Here is a 20184-nt window from a genome sequence, read left to right as displayed (position 1 = left end):
GTTTGGCTCCTGAAGATGATGAGGTTTCGTTGTCTACCTCTTTTAACTCACTTGACAGACTGGAAATGTTATTTCTGGCCCTCGTCGTACTTGCCAAGTAAAGGACGAGCTTTTTCTGCGACAGTTTCCCTTTGTTTTAGACACAATCAATTCGCTTCTTTTATATCACTTACAGTACAGTATATTTCTTTTTACATCCGACCCTGCGATTATATGCTATCTGTAACATGCACGACGTACACAATATATCAGAGATTCTATGAACACACACATAAATATTTTAGGTTTCATGCATTTGATATTTCTTCCACCAGAGAATGTTGTTCTACTATAGACAAAATGTAAAGAGAAAAAATGGCCTCGTGGAATGGGAAAAACGTTAAAAAAATTAACGATAAAAAAAGATAAGGCTCTGTTACATAATCAGTGCATAATTAGTAAGTTCATATTTATCACCAAGAAGTATACAATATCAGTACTTACGAAAACAATTTGCACCACAAAACACAGCAAAAAAAACTCTTCTTTTTAAAAAAGGAAATCGGATGGTGTATTCATTCACAAATTCTAAGCTATAGATCTCACAACTCTTCAAGTAGTTTCCAAAAAATCTGTTCATGTCACTGCAAAAGTGCAATGAACAAAATCTATGTTACAATACATCTTCTGCCATTTATACTTTAAATAAAGATATCACGAAATTTCCAGTTTGCTCTAGTGCTCTGAAAGTTCCGAATTACAAGTCAATAATATTATGATCTCGTACATTTGAAGAAAGCGGATCTGTTAACAAGCCACATACTGATGGCAGTAGGCGTGTTCTTTGAAAACAAAGCCGCTATTAGCACTGATATTACTCCAAATCCCAAGAATATAATCGGGCGATTATCCGCAGAGATGACTGTGCTACAGACTTGCATAATTTTTCAACGTATTACTGTTCTTCTCAGAGGAGACAATTCGATCAGTACTATTTGTGGGCATGTTGATAAAAATTTTCATACCGCAGCTGCAAAAAAAAAAAAAAAAACATGAGCATGATGGTCCAGCAGAATGGCGCACCACTTTATTTGGCGAAAGAGGTTTTGATCTTTATCATTTGACATCAACTGATAGGGTCGTGGAGAGGCAATAAATTAAGCTTGTTTCGTAAAGAATTTTAGATAAGGCCCCAAATAGCCATAATAGCTGATCGCGTTCTATTAAACATCATCATCATCATCATCATCATCATCAATTACGTAACCTCCAAATTTTCAATACCTGAAGCCACTCAAGTTCTTTATTTGGGGTTTTGTAAAGAAGTATATCTATGCACAGCGATCAAAAGTAAAGGTTGTCTCAGTATTTGCAAAAAAAAATACCCTTAAGATGTTATGTGGTTACACGTAGAAGGAATTAGTCTCACAATATTAATTTTGTTGTGTACGTAATGGTGGGCATGTCCACTGCAGCGTGATAACGGTCAGCAAGTTTGGCTGTAAAACAGAAACCTAAGCAGAATTGCTGGATAACTTTCGGCGTTGGACCTCGAATTAATTTCGATTATATTTCAAATATAATCATCATTACTATAATCCCGGTTGAATTCACTGTACAGAGTGCTTTATATGTAGCCTACAAGAGCGTGACCGTTCAGGGATAAATGTCATTCACAAAACAGGAGTGGTAAGCACCAGTGGTGTAAGCTAAAAAGCTCAGCTTCCCCAGTTAATAATAATTTCATAATAAACCTGCAGTCTATGGACAAAACTATTTATTAATTTTAATAGAATTTATATTTACGCGTTAGATATTGTAATGCAGCATCTCAGGATGATTTGTGATGCAGCAGTAAACAAGAACCCTGAACACACCAGCTTTCAAGCACACTGGTTTCTTACACTCATTCTTCTGTGTAATCCTCCCCGCAGATTTTCAATCCCTTTCTAACTAAACTACCCTGGTCGCAAGGCTAGCAAGAAGCTAACTCTGACATTTAAAATAAGTAGTTTTCGAGTTATCCCTTTTCGTCAGTTGTGTTCAGTTGAAGTGTTAGTGTGCACTGTGGCTGATATAATAAATAATGAGTGAAATAACAGTTCCTGACACTAATTTACTTGAATTTTTAGGACAATTCTATTATAAAGACTGACTTACGAACAAAAGTGTGATCTAAAAAACAAATGACCGACTCCCTTGCTGTCAATGAAGAACACAACCAAAAGACAGATGCATACTTACGTAATGATACTAATACTGTATCTATTGACCGTTAATATTGTGATTCCTCTAACTATGACAGGGAGTGAGCTAATGTTATACGTATACGTGTTAGAGATATGTGTAAACAGTGAAATCATATTTTACTACGTACCATTTGAGGTCATGCCTTATTGGTGTTACTTACGAGGTTCCAACCAATCTTCGACTGCTGACTTTAAATTGACTACTATTTATTTTAAGACTATATTTTTGTAATACGTTTTCTCATATTGCATGAAAGACAACTTGAATTAGCTTCCTCTGCTCAAAATTTCATGCTACGCCACTGGTAAGCACAGTAAGCCTAAGGCTGCGGTGCAAGCATTTTGACCCTTTCTCTGCAAGAGAAAAAAGTTGTGGTCATGTTCTGGTTCAATATGTTCAAAACTCCATTCCTTTAAAATGTATTTACAAATTACTGAAAAATAGTAGCAATGTTTCTCTTGTTACAGCGTTTTTAATTAAGCGGTTAGGTATAGCTTACAGCAGAAAAGTTTTTTGAAATACTCAACATTTTTTCCTCCATTCCTGTATCTTGTACAGTAATGAAAATTGGTATGTGTAAAACACTGTGCTTCTGCTATATGAAAAAATATATCTTTTAACGATTTATTAATTTTTTTTTTTCAAAATTCAAAATGGTCGTAGTTTACTGTGCAGTGATGAAACGTTTCCCTCATAACTCATAAACTTGCTTCGTGTTCTCTCGCATTTATTTTATTGCTGAAACTCATGTTTACAATATCATTCTCTTTCAACTACATTGCTTAATAAATAATATATATTGTTTTATTTTGTGTTAGAAGAAAATATTGATATTTGACAATTTTTTAAAACGAATTTATTTTTATCAGACAATCTATCAAAGGCAGAGAAGTGATCTTGCATCATATTGTAGATATGACATGCATAAATACACACGAAAAATTCCATCACAGAAAATTCGATAGTTTTTTAGTTATGAGGGAAACGCTTCATCACTGCACAATAAACTGCGACCATTTGGAATTTTGAAAAGAAAATATAAATAATTTTAAAACGTAAAAACATTTTTTTTTCATAAAGCAGGACAGTATTTTACACATACCAATTTTCATTACTGTACAAGATTCAGTAATGGAGGGAAAAAAATGTTGAATATTTCCAAAATTTTACTGCTCTAAGCTGTACGTAACCCCATTGGGTGCTATTCATAGACATTTCGCTAACCCGCGCTACAAGCGTGCTAACTAGTCCCGCTATCGACTGGTTACTTGTACGGGATTCATATCATATCATATCATATCGCTAACACTGGTTTATAAATACGAAAAACATTAGTACGCTGATCATCCACCGGAAGCCCGCACTAAGAATGTCTATGAATACGGCCTTTAATGTCTTCCCAAACGACACAGTCGATTTCTGTTACCTTTCTCGACAGGAACACGAGCACACACAAACAAAGGTAGAGAGAGAGAGAGAGAGAGAGAGAGAGAGAGAGAGAGCCTAGAGTCGACGGCAATTCGGAAGGCGGTAGTCTGCTAGCGTTTGCGTCGAGAGAGAGAGAGAGAGAGAGAGAGAGAGAGAGAGCAAGGCAGCGTACAATATTACCACATCGTACTTCACGCGCACGTGCAATACAAATAGTGCAGGAGATAAATTAAAATATCAAAAGACAATAATGGCCTCAGTCGTTGATTACTGTAAGCATGACACCAAACAAACCCTCTTTCCTTCAATAACAATATTCTTTGCAATATTCTCAATCCCACTTTTGCAGTCGTTTCTTGCGCGTTGGCAACGTTGCACCCAGCATCAAGATGGCCGGCAGCGTTCTGCTCGTCAATGTTTTTAAAATAATTATACGCCTTAAACTCTATTTTCCGCACCTACCTGTGCAATACTTCTCTTTTTACAGTCTCTTCTTCCATTTATTTATCTTACACACACACACACACACACACACACAGTAAATGTTAGTTTTACTTATTCAATGTATTGAAACACTCACACGTGAACAAACGAACTCGGGAAGTACTTGTTATAGACTGAATCCGATTGGTTCTACTGTACAAGCTTGTGACGTCACATACCAGAAATACTACGGCGCATATAGCAGCAGACCGCCTTCCGAAATGCCGTCTAGTCTAACTTACGAAAGTAGACCTACGTTATGTGAATTATTGTGATCGTTTTGGTAAAGACGTTTATTATTTGAAGAGTGGACATAAAAAAGGCTGTAAGTAGCCTAACAAAAAGACAAAACGTAGAAAACAGAGCTTCCTTGTGCGACTAGTAATTTAATAGACCTATATGTTTCGCACATCTATGTGGGAAGGTAGGGCCTAAATAAAATTACAATGGGGTCTCATCATTTTTCTTAGTGGATTGAACCAGAAACATACTCTTTTTTTTTTCTTTTCTTTTCTTTTTTTTTTTTTTTTTTTTTTTTTTTTTTGAAAAACTAATTTTCAACGATATTGGCACTTAGTCTTTTTAATGTCCAGTCTTCAATTAATAATGCTTTAATGAGATTTATACCACGAATGAGTATATGACGATTTTTGTTAAGATCTTGTTATGTGGGAATGTACAATTTGTACTTGTTCCTTTGGAAATTCTTTTGTTTAGTGCAGGTTATAATAAGAGTAATTCTTAATTGGTTATTTAAATTCGCTGTATCAACTATTAGGTTATTTAGCGTCGATGAGATTGATGATACCGAGATGGTATTTGGCGAGATGAGGCCGAGGATTCTCCATAGATTACCTGGTATTCACCTTACGGTTGGGGAAAACGTCGAAAAAACTCAACCATGTAATCAGCCCAAACGGGGATCGAACCCGCGCCCGAGCGCAACTTCAGACCGGCAGGCAAGAGCCTTAACCGACCGAGCCACGCCGGTGGCTGTATAATAAGAGTAATCAAGAGTGTAAATAGCACTTACTTCAAGGGTAACAGTATCTTTTTTTCTGCTTTAAAATCAAATAATTTTATTGTATGTCTTTAGATTCACTTAACCGAGCGAGGTGGCTCATGCGTTCCGCACGGGACTCGCATTCGGGAGGTCCGCGGTTCAAATCCCCGGACCGACCAACCTGACTGTGATTTTTCCGTGGTTTACCACAGTTACTTAGGCAAATGCCGGGTTAGAATTTTCATTGTCACGGTCCATTTCCCTTCCTCTTCGCTGTAGGAAAAGAATTTAGATTTCATATCATATCACTCACCTTCATCTCATTCCATAGGCATATTCAGGTCATGACGCATGTCTTCGTCGGTTTGCAAGAGGGGCGTCTTCTCCGAAACAATCTCTGGGTTCCAAGCCTTTCGCAATATCTCTGCCAGGATTGATTTCTTAAGGGCATTTCCGAGGGCGTTTCGACACCTTAGAAGGGCTGTCAGAATGAATCTTATGCTGCTTGGTCACCTTGGCGGTTTGAACTTAAGGCGGAGGTGTGTAGGGGACTCATTGGGTGAATAATGAGGCGTCTTATGTGGCGGTGGGCTAGTACATCTCATTCTCATTCATCCCACAATTCGGGCTGGATAACAGGCCACTGTCGAGCCGACGTGCTGAAGGGTCGTCTCTAACCCGCCCCCAGCTACTCTGCTTCTGCTGCTGCTGCTGCTGCTACTGCTACTACTACTACTACTACCACGCTACCGCCGCCCCGCCGCCACCACCACCACCACCATCACCACCACCACCACCACCACTACTACTAGGTTCACTTTGCAGGGCTACATTTTCTCCCCGTTTCTTGGGGATTTAAAATCTCGCAGTGGGCACTCTGTGACACAATCATAACATGGAATCACATGTAATCGTAATATCGCAGCGTTTTTTTAATACAAACCAAAATAAATCGAAAAAGGATACATTTCTACGCCTTAAACGTTTTCTAAATGACGACAGTATACACTGTCTTGAACATCCTGTAAGTAAATGCCACGTTTAAGTCCATGTATTACGTAAATTTACTGTAAATCTCTCACGTTAGTGGATTATGCACATAGCAGCTTCATCCGGTTAAGCGCTCTGACTTGTGACCCTCACACACCGACCTGTTGAAGCAATTTGTTGTAAATTAAGTAAGTACACCTCTCCATTTCACGCTACGAAGAGTCCTTGTTTGCATTAACATGAGCAAAGGTAGGAAAATAGTACAGTGCCGAATATATCGCTTAGGCTAGTCAAGCAAGTTTTGGAGCTTTAATGTTGCGTATGAAGCAGTCATAGGTTTGAAACAGCGAACTTCAAATATCATGGGAAAAACGTTGACCATTCGATAACTACGGACGATTGAAGATATTTTTAAAAAAATGTGGATAAAACTCAAGTAATGTATACGAATACATAATCATCCCAGTTCTAAAATGAAATCTCACAATGCCAAAGCGTTTTCTTTATCAATGAGCGTCTAGGATCATCCCTCTCTGCTAAGCTAAATTAATTCGTAATAAGAGACTATTTGTTTCTGAAGAAGTGTAAAGAAAACAAATTTTGATGTTTCAGAATTGATTTTGAAGCTGAAATGTTTTCAACACTGAAAAAATGTGTATGTGTGTATGTATGTATGTATGTATGTATGTATGTATGTATGTATGTATGTATATCTAATGCCTATCCACTTCAGATGCGTGATTCGGGTTCCGCATATTGCGGATAGATGGAAGCACTGTAATCCATTTTCAATTTGTACACCACTTCGGCGAACCACGCTATACATGATGTGTATCTGTGGAGAGTACTAGGGTGAGTGTATGTGTAAGTGTAAGTAGGGAATGGGTGAAGATAATGATGTAGGTGAGGAAGAGAGCACAATTTAGTAGTAGTTAGAAGTTATGCACCGCCATCTCTCCTAGGCCCGAAGTGGAAATTTTACATGAAAATCTCTGACTTCGCCGTGAATCGAACGTGGGCCGGCTAGTCTGGAGGCAGACGCGCTACCAGAGCTAATTCGGCGGACACACTGAAAAAGTAGGTTAAAGCATTTCGTCTGCGACTTCTCTACTGTGTAGGCCTATATTATTGTAATGTAGTGACGATTCATCCACTATAATTTTGCTGATATACTGTGAGTTGTTTATATGAACAGAGTATATTATGCTAGTATGCCAGTACAGTATATAGATCTATAAATTATGCCTTGCTGCACTCAACCTGAAACCAATGTTTTGGTATCAAGTTCCTCAGACTTGTAATGAGGGTATTTGAGAATCTGTTTGCAATTTCTGGCAAAAAGGTAAGAAATGTGTTGTGGAAACGGCTTCTCTTACGCAATTTGCTGGTAACCATAGTAATAAGTGGAGAAACATTTTACTGAAAATTATGTAATGTGAACAATCTACGAAACGAAAAGTAGTTCAGGAACATTGTGCTATGAAAAAACATGCAGAATACCTCTCTTTACATGGAAAATACAGCAATGAAGAGAAATCTCCTTCAAAATCTGAGTCAAATATACATTTTTTTTTCGATATTATTTATAATGTTGGTCAGTTGCAATATCCCTTCAAACAATTGAATTGCCTATAAGTATATAACAGTCATTCTACTGCAGTCCAGAATTGTGGAAATGTGTGAAGCCGTGACATATGTGAAAAAATAATATTGTTAAATATATCAATAGTTATTAAAGCAAATATAAAGAGTCCTTGAAAAGAATTATGGGTTTAATAGGATGTCACATACGAGATGCATTATTACATTCACAAAGCTAGTGTTCATTTTATGATATAATAATAAATACTACTGTATCATATTTTATATTTGCTCTAGTCACATCTTGTAACGTAGAACGAACATTTTCCGCATACCAATAGTTTTCCTGAACACAGAATGAGAATTTCTTTTGATAAACTGAAGAAGTACATTATTATGTATTGTAACAAGTGTGGAGACATATCACTGTGTATTTGACTTGTTACTTTTATACGTATGCGTAAATTATTTTAGATTTAAATTAGGAATTCTCTAATTTGTCTTTTTTTATTACTTGCTTATAGTGTTTCTTGTTCTATGGCCATGGACTATTGGCAAAAAGACAAGTTTGGTTACCACCCGACTGTACATGTTTCTTGTGCTGGTTTGTTGACGTTTAGAGCTACGTTACTACTGTGCATTCGGTAGAGATATAGTCCAAGCTCACACAACTTAATAGTTTTGGTACCAACTTCCTACTCTGTTCGTTACTGTAAGGCGCTGTCCTGATCGCAAGACTGTTCCTCACTTACGGCTTGACATGTGAACTGCAGCTCAATTAGAACACAAAAATGATCGTCTCTCTGCAGTCAAATTCCCACATCCATGCAATCTTTCCCCTGCCACGCGTTCATTATACCGCCATTCCCGGTCCCTATTTACGCAGCGGATTTGTTTTCGTCTGTTTGCTCCACAGACGAACTTTAGATGCCTCAGGTCGTACTTCTAAATGAGTATTTTCATTCAATTTTTTTTTACAAATGCCGTAGGCCATGACAGAGAACGAAATATTGTGCGATGTACACGTATGAGGGTGATGCAACAAGTAAGGCAACAAGAGATCTCACGGTGTCATATTGTCCCTCTTGTTCAATTTTTTCGCCAGGGCCGCAACAACAGATCATAGCTTAATAACGCAGCCATTAGATGGTTTATATGTTGCGTCAGACCCTCGCAATATCAGTTGTAAGATGGTTGAGCGTACGGAGACATGGTCAAACGTGGAAGTGCGTAGTGTAATCCGGTTTTTCGTTTGAAGAGCACCTCACCAGCAGAAATTCATCGTCAACTTATTGAGGTGTAGGGTGCAAAACGGCGGCGCTTCCGGTGGAAGGTACTGGACCATCCTCCCTACAGCACCGACCTGGGAACCAGCCACTTCGATTTCTTCGGTTCGTTGAAGAAGCACCTGAGTGGTAAGCGATTCAACCACCGATACGGCCGTTCAGCAAGCCGTCATGGCGTGGCTTCAGGGACTTGACGCAGATTTCTTCTATGTCGGTATCGATGTCTTGGTCTACCACTGGAACATGTGTTTGGACAAGCATGGTGGCTATGTTGAAAAGTTATGCGTACCAGTGTCCTACGACTGTGTACCAGTATATCTGCCTGTGAAATAAAGTTTGTCCATGAGAGCTCTTGTTGCCGTATTTTTTTAAACACCCTCGTATTAGAAGATCAAATAGTTTATCCAATAATAGGTTGCGTTATTGTTTTTATTTTTTAATAATTTATTTATTATTTTATTCACGAATTAAATATCACGCAATATTACCTAGCCTATATAATACTGGGTGTCAACACTGAAAGGCCTATTTTTTATCTTGCTCCGAATACCAAAGAAATAAAGATAGGGGAATTTTATTCACAAACATAAGTCGAATGAGGGATTAAGTTTGTAACAAAAAAGCACAAACTTCTATTTGAGCCCCTTTGGTGTCACAATGAATGTCTAGTCTGTATTCGATTTTCGTCCAGGTCCGCTCCAACATGCTTGGAGAGATGGTACCAATGGCTTCCGCAATCCGGGAACGGAGGTCTCGAAGGTCCCGCACTTCAGTGGTGTACACTTTGTCCTTCATATAGTACCAAAAAAAATCCAGCGACCTGATGTCAGGAGAACGTGGAGTCCAATTCAGGAGTCCATCTCGTCCTCTCCAAAGCCCTGGGAATGAGCTCTGCACATCCAGCGACCAGTGGGGTGGAGCACCATCTTGTTGAAACTGCAACCTGGGGAAATCCTTACAGCTGCAGCATGTCCAGGTAGGTCGTTCTTGTGATAATCTTCTCTAATCATGTTCCTCCGTGTCCGGACTGTGGAAGTCATTGATACCATTCCTAGATATCCTTCGTGTCAACGCAGGGGCTAACAGGCTAACATGGTATTGTCTTTTGTTACAAACTTACTACCTCAGACGACTTATATTTGTGAATATAATTTCTTTATCTTTATTTATTTGGTATTGAGAGCAAAATAAAAATGGATCATTTCGGTGTAGATATCATGTATTTTCGCTGTTCAGTTTTTGTCACATGTTCTCATAATTACAATATAGAATGTACTCACACACAATAATAAAACCCAGCAATAACAATATAAACGTGAAATAGAGTCCAAGTCATCCTGCATACATAACACAAAATATTGTATACTATAAACATTTTTCCAGCCATCATTTATATTTCATTAACAGAAAGTGGATTTTTTTTTCCATCACAATACAATACAAATACCCATTACAGCTCTAAATACCCGTGAACTCAGATATGATACGTCCTGAGAGTTACAGTACCTGGGAGCATCCCCTTCGTGAAATATTTCAGGATGGTGATGAGCGCCATTAAACGCAATGATGTGGAAGAAGAGACTCGATGTTACAGTGATCCACATCCACATCCAGAATGCATCGGCAGCTCCCACTCCAGCACACACCATCATCGAGAACGGGATCACCAGTGGAACGGCATCATCCATGTGTAAATTACCGATGTTGCCTTTCACCACAGGCCACAGTCTGTGTCAACAAGTTAACATACTGCATAAACAAAATCTGTGTGCACTCAGCATCTGTCACCATCCCTCATGTAATCCCAATTAGTCTACTACAATTACCCTCGATATCTGTGCAATAGATTTTAATAATGGACATTTAAATTACTCATAACGTAACATAAATAAAACCCTTCGTTACGCATCGCACCTTGTCTGCGGCTATTGCCACTTAGTTAAAACTATACAGTTTGTAGCGATTATATTTTATATCCCTTATAATGCTTTGTGTGGAGTATGGCATTGTATGGGGCAGAAACATGGACATCACGACGAAGTGAAGAGAAGCGACTAGACGCATTTGAAATGTGGATATGGAGAAGAATGGAGCGTGTGGAATGGACAGACAGAATAAGAAATGAAGCTATGTTGGAAAGAGTGGGTGAAGAAAGAATAATGCTGAAATTGATCAGGAAGAGAAAAACGAATTGACTGGGTCGTTGGCTGAGAAGAAACTGCCTAGTGAAGGCTGCACTGGAAGGAATGGTGAACGGGAGAAAAGTTCGGGGCAGAAGAAGATATCAGATGGTATGTGGATCGTATGCGGAGACTACAGAGGAAGACAGGAAATAGGTAAGATTGGAGAATGCTGGGTTTGCAGTGAAAGACCCGCCCTTGGACAGAAAACTATGAATGAATGAATATATGGTCCGTAGTTCGATTCCCGGCGTGAGCAATGAAAGAAATTTATCTTCAGTCCACAGAATTGGGTGTTTGTCTCTTGTCTTGTACTTGTTCGGTAACGTCTCCGCGGTGGTCTTGCATCGTGCTGATCACATGGAGACCCGCTTTGTTAGAATCTAGTGTCTGTCCATATACCTTTCTCTGGTTTACATCATTTGATTGTAAGTCGGCAAAAGAGGGATAATTATATATCAGAGATGAAGATAATTTAGTAAGGGCAATTTCATCTCATCTTTTATACTTTGTTTTCTTCCTCCAGCGTTTGCAGTCTCACCATATTAGGTCTACTGCAGAAACATGTGCAGTACCAACAGAGGCACTAGCTCGCATGTAGATCTACTGACAAAGAACAATTGGCTTATATTTCGAGAGCTTAGTGTAAAACTAACATAACTACAAAAATTGACATTTTTAGGATATTACATCAACCGAAGCAAATTCGTTCTTCTACTTCGTCAAAAAATCGTAACTCAGTTCCGAACAGTCTTTCATATAATAGCTACAAAACATGATGGTATAGACCATGTAAAACAAATGTATTGCCTATTAAGAATAATTGTTTTGTTGTGAATAAAACAACGATTGTACTCGTAGTTACGTTAGTTTCACATTAAGCCCTCGATTTATTCCCGGTTCAGAATTTTTCACGCGCTGTAGGCTATAATCTAGAATCCGTTGTCGAGCACACAGCTATCAAGCGCGTCCACAGGTTGCGGATAGTGGAACGTCTACCAGATATGGTGGACAGTTGCAAATAAGTTGGCCTAGTCAACAAATAAACAGTCGTGAACAAAAACAAGGTAGCCCGATGCCTTAGGTGGCAACCCCACCATCAGGATCGGGTGCTGTGGACTTACAACTAAATCAACCTGTAACAGAATCAGCTACAACCTCGGAAACAGGAAAGATAAACCAAAGACGACCTTTGGCTTTCGAAAAGTGCGAGATGTGGAGTTGTACTATTCGATAGCGATCGTTACTTTGTTCGTGTAAGTGTGTAGTCTTTAGTTATTATTTCTATAAAAAGATGACAAAAATAACAATCAGTTTCGCTAATAGTATGCCTAAATAAATATACTCGCGTTAAAGAATTCAGAATTTCAACCCACTCTAATGATTGAAAAAAGCACTGGGTTTAGCGGGAAACCGCTGATACTGTCAATTATGAGAATAATTTATACTTGATCTATATCATCATTTTACCCAACACATTTTAACCGTCCCAATAATAATGTCAACTATTGAGAACTAAACTAGTGGAACTATTTCAAAGTTTGTCAATTTGTTATATCTTTGGTTCTGATTTATTCCGTGGTCAGAAAATTCGCTTACACGATAAAAAAAATTGTTGATCAGATATCTTTTAACGCCAGTGTACAAAGGCTATGAAACGCAAACTGCAGACCTTCGTAAATAAATTCCTCCGAACAATCATTAACATCAGATGATCCGAGGTGATATCCAACGACGAGTTGTGGAAAACAACAAAGCAAGCTCCATTAGGCCATCAAGGACCGAAAGTGACGTTGGATCGGGCACACACCTTAGAAGGCTGAGAACGATGTCACCAGAAGAGCCCTGGATTGGATTCTACAGGGAAATAGACACAGAAACAGGCCGAGAACAACCTGGAAGCGCACAGAGGCTGCGATAGAAGGGAAGTCATGGTCCGAAATAATAGCGCTGGCCAAGAACAGAATGCGATGGAAGAAGTTTATAGCTGCCCTGTGTTCCTACAAGGAATAAATAGGAAATAGGAGGACTAGTACATCTAGAAACGAGATTTTAAAGTTTGACATCCATTCCATAGAGAGGCTTCTTATTGCCTCTAAAAGAAAACTATCGCCATCAGCTGGGTTTGAACTCGCTAACCTAGAATGCAACTTAAAGCACGGCAATAGCTAGGCTTTTGAAGGTTTTTATCCCTCGGAGGGGATGGATAAAAGTAATCTTTAATGCGTTATTAACATAAATGTACATACTGACGTTTGGGAGAAAGGGATGAGAATGTGAACGTTTTGTATACACGTATTTGCAGATTCCAAGTTACCAAGAGGTACTGTAGGTCAGGGCAGTTTCCATAAGTCATCACATTGAAATATCAACTCCGCCAGAGCTTCAGGTTTCACTCTAAGCATTTATGACGCCATTCACCGGCTCATGGTGGTGAACATCTCAGAAAATTGTATCTAATTGACCATTTCTATAGCAGCGAGGATTATACATCTTCTTGTGCCATATTATTATTTCGTGCGCTAAGATAATAGGAAATGAGGGGAAAAGTAGGGTGAAATAGAGGGTTGGTCGAATCAAAATGCTGATGACTTCGTAATGAATGTCTTGTTCACCATCATTATCATTCACCTCAAGAATTGTGCTCTTCTGCCTGGTCCATTCATATTATGATAAATGAACCAGCACCAGGCCTTCAAAAGTACCATAATTTCCTGGCCACGTGAGAATATGCCTCAAGGACACAGTTTAAGACAATAAAGTAAAATTGATAGACCTATCAAGAAGAAAACATGCATTATCTCATCACAAGTACGTTTTACGAGTTTCTTAAATATGTAGTTCTTTATTATGTTAATTTCTCGTTATACCTAAATTTTACAGATTTCAGAATAATAATTAAGTTCTTTTGTCATTTTTCGAAATACACTGTGTCCCAAAAGTCACGGTGAGGTTTCAGAGGATTATAGTCTTTGAATGACTAGAGGTAGAAATGTAATATTACCGAGAGACAAAGTTGGGTTCTGGCGTCTTGCCAGCCCATTTGAGTTGTGTGGATATAAGGGAAAAATTGTGACTGTGTCGTGTATAGTTCCTGGGGTAGCTCAGTCGGGAGAGCATTCGTGCGGCAAGTGAAGGGTCCCGGGATCGATGCCTGACCACGGAACAATTTTTCCTTGAAATTATTCATTACCGAGAGAGTTAGCGCAGACGGTAGCGTTTGTGACTCGTATTCGGAAGGTCCCGGGTTCAAACCCCGTGGCAGGCCACTCTAACTGGGGTTTTTCATGATTTCCCTCAGTCACAAAGACAAATGCCGGATTGGAAATTTACATACCATAATTTATTCATCACCATCTCAGTCACCAACATCATAAACATTAATCAATCTGAAATTAGTTACATGAACACAAGCCATCTACAACACGAAACAGGAACTCAACAATAGTAACAACAGCCTACTGGTATACCCACAGATCCTAACGTGCGATAAAGTCACATCTAAAAAAGAAGCTTATGAATCCATAAAAAATACTATTAAAATAACATTGTTGTATTCGTGGTTGCGCTCGGGCGTCGCACAGTGGGACATTTTCCGAATTTCCTGGCCAAAATTTCCAAAACCTCCAAAAGGTCAATCACTACTCCTGAAAAGCTTAAGAATGGGCTTAAAGTTGAATAGGTGCAAAAAATCATATTTGGTATATATTTATAACCCGTTATTTAAAAATTTGTAACCTCACTGACATAATTTGAAATAATGGAGTTCTAATCATTATATAATCCGAAGAGCATAATTGGCTAAAGTAGACACAGTCAGTTTCTACGTAATGTAAACAAAATTTACTGTAGTTCTGTTGCGTGTGTGTGTGTGTATGTTTTTGTTGTTGTTTTTTAATGTCCTTTATTGAACAACATGCTCCATTACATAAGTAATACTACATTTGTCTGGTTTGTGCTTACAAGATTACACTTTTCTTACAATCATAATAATGAGATGAGACAGAATGTCATAGTTCTATATAGTTTTATGATAATGACTATAATTTACTAACCTATAAATTATTTTTGCATAGTATATATTTACATTTCACATTATTATTAGCTGTACTGATATTGTATTTGAGATTTGTTCCTATATTGTGTATTTAAATTTACTTAATTCAATTCCCTATTGAGACAAATTTAATATGTTGCAATATAATCTCTCGAATAAAGCATTCATAGCTATTTATTACTCATTCTTTATCTTTTTTGTGTAATCTTTTTCTATATAATTTGAAATTCCTATTTTATATTTTTATTAACTTGTTCGACGTTTGTTTATCTTCAGTTAGTATTTACTATTTTCCATATTTGTATTTCCCTATTGCTATTCACTTTGCCTACTTTCTAAATCTAGCTCTCTTATGAATTTACTATACTCCTTTAAGTATTTGGTAATGAGATCAGTTCTGTTTGGTGGCCACCGTCCTTCTTTGGAATTTATGATCCTTTCCAATTTGTTCCGGGCAGTGTTGTACTTCGAGCACTCGAGTAAAATATGGTCTACTGTTTCTTCACCGTTATTGCAGCTGCATGTTGGGTCTTGTATGATGCGAAATCTTTGATAGTATGCATTGATTCTTCCATGACCAGTTAGCATGGTTATAAGTCCAGCTGAAAGAGGTATGTTCAGTGCTAGTCTCTGCGAGACTTGTGGAAAATATCTTCTTGTTTTCGCTCCGTTTTTTGCTAGCTGCCATTGATTTTCCCACTTCGCAAGGCTTTCTTCTCTCAGAGTCTTTGTTACGCCACTCATGGGGATCTTGCTGTAGTGTAGTGTATCTTCCCTTGCAGCTTTCTTGGCAAGGCGGTCGGCAAGCTCGTTCCCGAAGATTCCTACATGAGCTTTAACCCAGCTGTAGGTTATGTTCCAGCCTGTGTCTCTTAAGAAGTCAGTTTTCTTCTATTAATGAATTGTGGTTCCTGCTGTTTTCGAGGGAATCTAGAGTGATCTTACTGTCTGAATACAATGATGCAGTCTTAGGGGTGTTGTGCTGTAGTTGTAGACCATTAACTATATGAAGTGCTTTTAGGATTGCGAACTGTTCAGCCTGGTTATTTGAGCATTCACCATGAAGTCTGAATTTATATATGCGTGCGCGTGTGTGTATGTGCGCGCGCGCGGTTAGTTTATAAATAGGCCACTGACGAAAATTAATGATTTTCTTTTTCATCAGAAATCGAAGTATTGATAGCAGCTCCCTGTACCTTAGTTATTCCCTTCACTATATGATCTAAAGTTGCTTGCTGAATGATAACGAACTAGTGCAAACCGCGCTGCAGATTTCGGGTAATAATTGTAATTATTAGTCAGGTGGCAGTTAGGGGCATGTTTCTTTTCCGAAATAATGAGTATATAAAGAAATGCTTTAAAACGTGGCCTCAAATTTTACCGAAGCGTACAGGATCGGTAACTTCAAAGTTGTGTGAAGTTTCCTCCCCCTCCCCCTCCTCGCGTTTAGCTCAGACATTATATTTAATTTCTGGAAATGGGGATGAATAAATCAAATTATAAATAAACGACTATTGATGCACACATCCTCCCTCTTTATCATGATAAAAGACAGAACCTTCCAGAACAATATTTCTTTATGTTTTTAGGTTTTTGGTCAGAAAATCGCGAAAATGTCTCACTGTGCGTCGGTTCGATTCCCGCTTGGGCTGATTACCTGGTTGGGTTCTTTTCGAGGTTTTCACCAACCGTAAGGCGAATGCCAAATAACATTCGTTATCATCAATTTCATCGACGCTAAATAATCCAGTAGTTGATGCAGCGTCGTTAAATGACCTAGTGAAAAACGACACTGTGGTCTCGACGTCCGTAATTTTAGGAACTCTGTTATAATTGGTTGCACAACAATATCGGTCTTCTTGGGTTATAGGTGCTTGGTTTGTTCTTTAATAAACAGTCACAAGTTAATTTCCATTGAGCCGTACCATCATACAGTAGTCACATAATTACACAATTATTCTAATCAGGTCAGCCGCTTTTAATGATAGTTTATCAAAAACTTCCCCAGATTCTTTCAAACGACATTTCTACCGCTTGATACTTAATCACTATCTGCCTTTCATTTGAAAATGGCCTTCAATCTAATTATTTTCTCCTTCTGTTTTGTGCTGGCAGCGCCATTGTTTTCCTTCTATGTCACTACTAATCCACGCCAACTACTCCAATTTGCTTAACGATTGCTTACAGAAAGCGACTTTCTGTCTGACTGTCCTTTATTTCTGTTTACTGACATCTATTCATTAGCTAATGCGTTTTTCTCAAGTTCGATTCTTGTGTTGCTAGCCCAGATTTTGGACTTGTTTAATTTATTTGTTATTCTCTTATGTGCCTTCTACGTATATTTTTCGACCTTTGCTTTTACTTCCTATTTAATTCTCCCCAGTGTTTTACTTAGCAACGCCTAAAGGACGGAAGAGCAGGCAATGTTCGCCGCTGACAAGAGGGCACAGCAGTCTGTCAGCATTCGTTTGTGATTTTTGCGACTCTTCAGTGCAAGTCTGAACTTTTACATTTAGACAAATATGTCCGAGACATTTTTATTTGTTCATTATACGAAGTGTGAAGAAAAGTATTGAGAGTTTATAACCATTAATTTGGAAGGAAGCATAAACAACGCTTTTTATTGATACTTACAGAACCTATTTAAGATGGAGAATATGGAACCAGACGTCGAAGCCATTTCATCATTGCGTTACATTAACGTGACTGATCGTGTGTACCATGAGAGATGTGGATAAGAAATGGAGGGAGAAGTTTCCAGTAGGTAACCAGGCGATGACTGATTATTTAGTGATGTGGTACAGGGGGTTTTGAAAATTCAGGATCAGTTCATTTAATAGTTAAATGTTATGAGTGTAATTTCTCGCAATGAAATATTCTTCTGCTGTATTAATTAATTGTGGATCATTATTTTTAAGATTTATAATGTACACTATCTACCAAAAAGTAATTGGGCACTGTTTTTGCCCCTTTAGAACCTCGTAGTACCACCTCTTGTTGCTATAACAGCAGCCACCCTGTCAGGCATGCTCTCCCCTAGTTTGTGTAGGATATGCACTGGAATGCGTCGCCATTCCTCTTACAACGTGGCAGTCATTTGGACAATGGAAGTTGGCCACATGTTTCGGCGGCTACTATGCAGTGGTATGCAGGCAATAATGTTCACCGGTTGGACTGGCCTGCACAGAGTCCTGATCTCAATCCCATTGAGCACCTTAGGGACGAATTGGACCGGCGATTGAGGTCTCGGGAGATACTGCCAACTTCCATTGTGCAACTGAGTGCCATGTTGAAAGAGGAATGGCGACCCATTCCAGTGGATATCCTACACAAACTAGGGGAGAGTATGCTTGACAGGGTGGCTGCTGTTATAACAACAAGAGGTGGTACCACGAGGTTCTAAAGAGGCAAAAACAGTACCCAATTACTTTTTGGTAGATAGTGTATTATGGATACTATTGAGTTCATGTGTTGATCAATGTGTAACAAATTTCGATTTACCGTATTGCTGTTGTTAATAAAGTCGGATTTATGTTCTTTAAACCTGGTTTGAAAATTCCTTTTGATTTGACCTATGTATTTCATGCTTCAGTTCACTGTTTAATAATAAATGCCACTATATCTTAACCTTCAAAATATGTACACAATTTGACTAAAACTGGTTAGATATCATCCAAAAACTCAACTATAGTGTGTTATTGTATTACAAGATTATTTTAGCATATCACAAGTTTATTAAATGTTATTTTATTGCATGTTAAAATGGCTGAGAACTACTCTAGTTCACATAACTCTATAGGATTAACGGTTTTATACGTCTTTTAACTTCACAATATGTACAAGTGTTCTTTTCTTTTTGTATTGTATGTCACCTGTGTTAAATTTGTTATATATTGATATGTTTTCTATCTGATGTTGACTTTTTATAAGTCGAAAATATTCGTGGTAATAATATTGTACCATGACATGATAGAAAATTAATTCTGTATTTGTAAAAGTTTGATGAGGTGTAGACTGAAATTATATAACACAATATTTTAATATACCTTGGACGTCATGGACGCTGATCACATCAAACTTTGCTCATCACTCTTGGCTAGCTGTTTTGTGGACAGATACTGGGAGGCCAGAGAAAAAATGTTTAATTTCTAAACCATTTATTTTTAAGTTGTACCCTTGCAATTGCCTTGTATATTCTCTGTTTCGTTTGCTCTTGGTCATAGTAAGATTAATGACATTTGTCAATTACCTCTGCATTAAATAAATAAATAAAATAAATAAATAATACTTTAATACCACGTTGGGTGCCAGGCGAGATTTTTTATAGTCAGTTTCTTTTCATCGTATTACAACCTACTTTTACATATTCCTTAATTCACATCGCATTATGGTCTTTCAGTTTCTACGGTCACAAAGTGGGCGTACCCCCCATGTATATTATTATTTCACTTAGCCTAATTTGTGAATGTTGAATGTGAATGTTGGTATTCCTATGTTTACGTTGGCACCATGCTAGTTATAAACAAACATGACTGACCAGAATCCGTTTAGCATCGAACTTTCCCAACCGGTGGATTGAGAGAGGATCTGCAGATCATCAAGTTCCTTTTGCCGACCTCACAACACCTGATAATGCTCTCTGGGTGCTCAACAATCAAATGCAAAATCACCGCTATAACACAACGGCACAATTACGAACAGCTGTGGAAGATGCCTTCAACGAAGTGATCCTTGATTATTTCCGCAATACATCTGCTAGGATATGCGCAGAATTCAGCTGTGCTATGAAAATGAAGGTTTTCATGCCGATGTTTTGGATCGTTAAACTATTAGGTACATGTCCATATGAATAGCTAAATCAACCATATCCATCGAAGTGTCGTAATACACTTTGTGACCTGAATGTAGTTTAGTACATCTTCCGCAAAGTAAAACTATTATTTACCA

General features: G+C 38.1%; 1 protein-coding gene across 2 annotated transcripts in view; it reads right to left on the bottom strand.

Moving 5' to 3' along the window:
* Nucleotides 1-20184, bottom strand: part of LOC138697306 (cytochrome b5-related protein-like) — a 121116-nt gene that overhangs the window by 28090 nt on the left and 72842 nt on the right. For both annotated transcript variants that reach the window (XM_069822772.1, XM_069822773.1), the window contains exon 6: nucleotides 10507-10728. In XM_069822772.1, the coding sequence (XP_069678873.1) occupies nucleotides 10507-10728 (222 nt within the window). The remainder of the gene's footprint in view (nucleotides 1-10506; nucleotides 10729-20184) is intronic.

Source organism: Periplaneta americana, chromosome 1 (assembly GCF_040183065.1).
Source record: "Periplaneta americana isolate PAMFEO1 chromosome 1, P.americana_PAMFEO1_priV1, whole genome shotgun sequence".
Classification (NCBI taxonomy): Eukaryota; Metazoa; Arthropoda; class Insecta; order Blattodea; family Blattidae; genus Periplaneta; species Periplaneta americana.
This window is presented reverse-complemented; position numbering and strand designations above follow the sequence as displayed.